Source organism: Odontomachus brunneus, unplaced genomic scaffold, assembly GCF_010583005.1.
Source record: "Odontomachus brunneus isolate Ranch 3 - 2012 unplaced genomic scaffold, Obru_v1 Obru_scaffold_168, whole genome shotgun sequence".
NCBI classification, from domain to species: Eukaryota; Metazoa; Arthropoda; class Insecta; order Hymenoptera; family Formicidae; genus Odontomachus; species Odontomachus brunneus.
Window position 1 is genome coordinate 81,130 of NW_022639618.1, and position 3,835 is coordinate 84,964.

Here is a 3,835-nt window from a genome sequence, read left to right on the forward strand (position 1 = left end):
TATAATCTGAATACATAGTTTCATCAGCATAAAGATAAAAGACCAAATTAGAAAACATTCAGTACGAAAATTGTAAATAACATAATTGTATTATTTTCTTATCATTGCATGCATTTACTTTCAAATACTTTTGAATATCTGGTAATTAAGATTATAGTGATAAAAGTGTCATTATGATAAAAGTGTCAATATTATAAATTTTAGTACATCTTTTATTGACAATTTTGTGTCTATTAATTTTTATCTATTAAATCACATATTTTCTAAAACAATAAGTAATTGAATTTTTCATAATTGTTTTGTTTCTCTTATATAAAATGTAATAGATAAAAAATGGTCAACATAAGGTAAAAATAGTCAACATAAATAGTCAATAGTATACATGAGTTTAAAGGATGTTGACAGTGAAATGAACAAATTGTCCACAAATGCTTGACTCTCTTGATTTTACAATAAAAAATATTACTATGTTTCGATTGTAGATGTTATAATAACCATTAGTTATTGAATCATATTGCAATATATGTAGAGTTACATACATAGACCAGCTCTTACCGTAAAAAGAAAGAAAATATCTGTATGGTACAGACAGCGGTGAAGTAGATTTCTCCTTTTCCCTCTCATATAGTTTTCATTACTCGAGTCAAGAGTTAAGTGGGGGAAGAGTAGATTTAGTCCATCGTTTATGTATGTACTATATATATTGCCACGCTCCCTCTTATGATAGAGACCGATCTATGTATATAAGTCTATGGATGTATATGAATAATTTTTTATAATTTTCTAGTAACATATGAAATAAGGACAGTGAAGTGGTTATGGACAAAATGATTCGAAAACGGCATTCGCAATTTTACTCGAAAACACATTTTCACCGACTAGTACAAAAAAATGTATCTTCATCAATGATAAGAATTTATGAACGTCTTCGTCAACAACCTAATACTGATCATGAAGAAACATCTTCAACAGTTTTACAGCCTTCTAACAACACTACTGCAAATATTATTCCTCAAGATTATTTATATGATTGTGTTGATGACAAACAATTACATACAATACATGTCTTTAACGATATTTCGCATAGATATAATGAAAATAGATCTCGTCGTTTTGAGAATGATATTTCTAATTGTGCAGGTAAAGGAAGTGGATCACATGAAAACATAATACCTATAAATAATGAAACAGTAGATGATGAAGTGGCAAGTAGTATAATGAAAGTAGAACATGAATTTGTTGATTCAACAAAATTTATTACAATTAATAATAACAGTACATTTATATCTGACATAAAGAATTGGGCTTTACAATTTTCAATTAAACATAATGCACTCAACAATTTATTATCCATTTTGCGAAATAATACAAATACATCGTTTCCTGCAGACGCTAGAACATTGCTCGAAACGCCAAGATCTACTGAAATATTTGTAGTTGCAGGAGGAGAGTATTACCATTATGGTTTGAAAAATGTGATTATAAACATAATTAAAAATCGCATTTATTCAAAACATAATGGTACTTTAATCAAATTATTGATAAGTACCGATGGTGCGACTTTAGGTACATCCTCAGGAAAAAATATATGGCCCATTTTATGTTCGGACACTGATTCACGAGATGTACATATAATCGGTATATACTACGGGGAGAGAAAACCAAACAACGCTAACGATTTTCTTCAAATGTTCGTTGATGAAGCTATTACTGTCGTTCAGAACAGCGTTGAATATAAACATAAACAATATAAGGTTACAATTCATGCAATAATCTGCGATACTCCTGCAAAAGCATTTATTTTGAATGTTAAGTATCATTCCGGTTATGCTAGTTGCACAAAATGCACAATCGCAGGCTCACATATTGATGGAGTTTTATGTTTTCCTAATGAATGTAATATGAATCTAAGAACTGACGAAAATTTTAAAAATTTGGCATATTCTGATGATTATCAGATTAGTGAAACAATTTTAAATAAGATACCTTTCCTAGGGTTAGTTTCAAATGTACCCATTGATTATATGCACTTAGTTTGCCTAGGAGTTATGCGTAAATTGTTAATGCTCTGGTTACATGGACCATTAAACATTAGACTATGTTCGAATTCAAAAATTTGCATTTCTGACGCGCTAATTTTGTTAAGAAAGACATTACCATCAGATTTTGCAAGACTACCAAGGTCATTGAAGTATGTAAAGCTCTGGAAAGCTACTGAATTTCGACAAATGCTCTTATATACCGGCCCAGTAGTGTTGAAAAATACCTTAAGAGATGATATGTATGTAAATTTCTTAACACTACATGTAGCGATCACAATTTTAGTTCATCCTACTTATTCACAAACTACAAATTACGTCGATTATGCAGAACAATTATTGAAACATTTTGTAACTTCATTTGGAATTATATATGGTAGAAAGTATATCTCGCATAATATTCATAACTTACTTCATTTGGCTGAGGACGTTCGAAAATACGGATCTTTAGACAACTTTAGTGCTTTCAGGTTTGAAAATTATTTATCTTCTATAAAAAAAATGATTCGCAAAAGCGAAAAACCGTTGCAACAAATTTCGCGACGATTAATGGAACATGATAATATAAAATTTGAAGCAGCTTCAGTTAATAAAAGTATAACTTTTCAAAAATTACATCAAGATGGTCCTGTTACTGATGATAGAGAATATGGAGTTCAATATAAAATTTTGTATAAGGACATGTATTGCATTAATTGTAGTAATAACAGAGATAATTGTTTGATGTTATATAATGACATATTTGTCCAAGCAGAGAATTTTGCAGTAAGTGAAGGCACTGTTTATGTTATTGGGAAACAATTAATACCAACTGAAGATGTATATTATAATCCTTGCAAATCTGCAATGTTTCGCATATACGTAGTTAAGAAAGACAAAAAATTAAAATCATGGATGGTTCAATTAATTAGTATAAAATTATGTAAACTTATTTATAATGATAAATTATATGTATTCCCCATATCGCATACAAGTAATAGAGTTAACTGTCAAATTAATATTGATAATAATACAATTTGATCGTTTTGATCGTTCGATTTGACGTTTTTTATCTGAAAAGTACAACAAATCTTGTTTTGTTAATTTCAGCTTACATATTGCTCGCTTTAAATATATTTATTTGATGAATGATCAACGATCTTTTATACACGTTAGTCTAATGCTAACGACTGAATTGATTAGATAAATCAAATTTTACGCTGTTTCAATTTATCAATTTATTGATGCTGGAAAAGTGCTTTTTTCTATGAGTCATATTAAATTACTTATTTCTTAAATGTCTTGCTGTATTATACAAGGTGTTTGAAAATTTTGAACAAAACCGAAGTGTGAAATTAGATTCTTTTAAACTGCATAGAAAAGTTACGTATTATTTTGCAAAATTAGAAATAGGGATGAAGTAATTAATTAAAAATTAACCGTGTGATCGACTGAGCGCATGGGAAACGGTACGTCGGATTCTGTAGGCATGCGCAAAACAAGATGGCTTCCACTTTTTGAAAAAAAATGGTTTACTTATTAAGAACTCCTTAAGCAATCAGCTGAGAGTGGCAGGTGCAGCAATAGCAATAGTGTTGTCAGCTGATTCTCACCGTTCCTAGGAGTTTCTACGAAGTAAAGTACTATGCACAATGCCAGGCAATAGAAACAGAGAGTAACACAGGTAATAAAATTCCAATCAAGTCGGAAACCGTGTGCTACTCATTAGCTGTTTTCCAGCAAGGTGACACAGTGCGACACTGTGCGACACACACGAATACTATGCATGAGTGTTTGTTGGAACGCAAAACTCGACC

At 30.4% G+C, this 3,835-nt stretch overlaps 1 protein-coding gene across 3 annotated transcripts in view; it reads left to right on the forward strand.

Moving 5' to 3' along the window:
* The first annotated feature begins 78 nt into the window (after nucleotides 1–78).
* LOC116851228 overlaps nucleotides 79–3,835 on the forward strand; it is an 8,061-nt gene continuing 4,304 nt past the window's right edge. The window contains exons 1-2 of one of the 3 annotated variants that reach the window (XM_032830448.1): nucleotides 183–1,140; nucleotides 1,567–1,754. In XM_032830448.1, coding sequence (XP_032686339.1) covers nucleotides 819–1,140; nucleotides 1,567–1,754 — 510 coding nt within the window. In that variant the 5' untranslated portion in view covers nucleotides 183–818. Of the gene's footprint in view, nucleotides 1,755–3,835 lie in introns of all 3 variants that reach the window. The other 2 variants (XM_032830447.1, XM_032830446.1) reach the window with 2 other exon arrangements.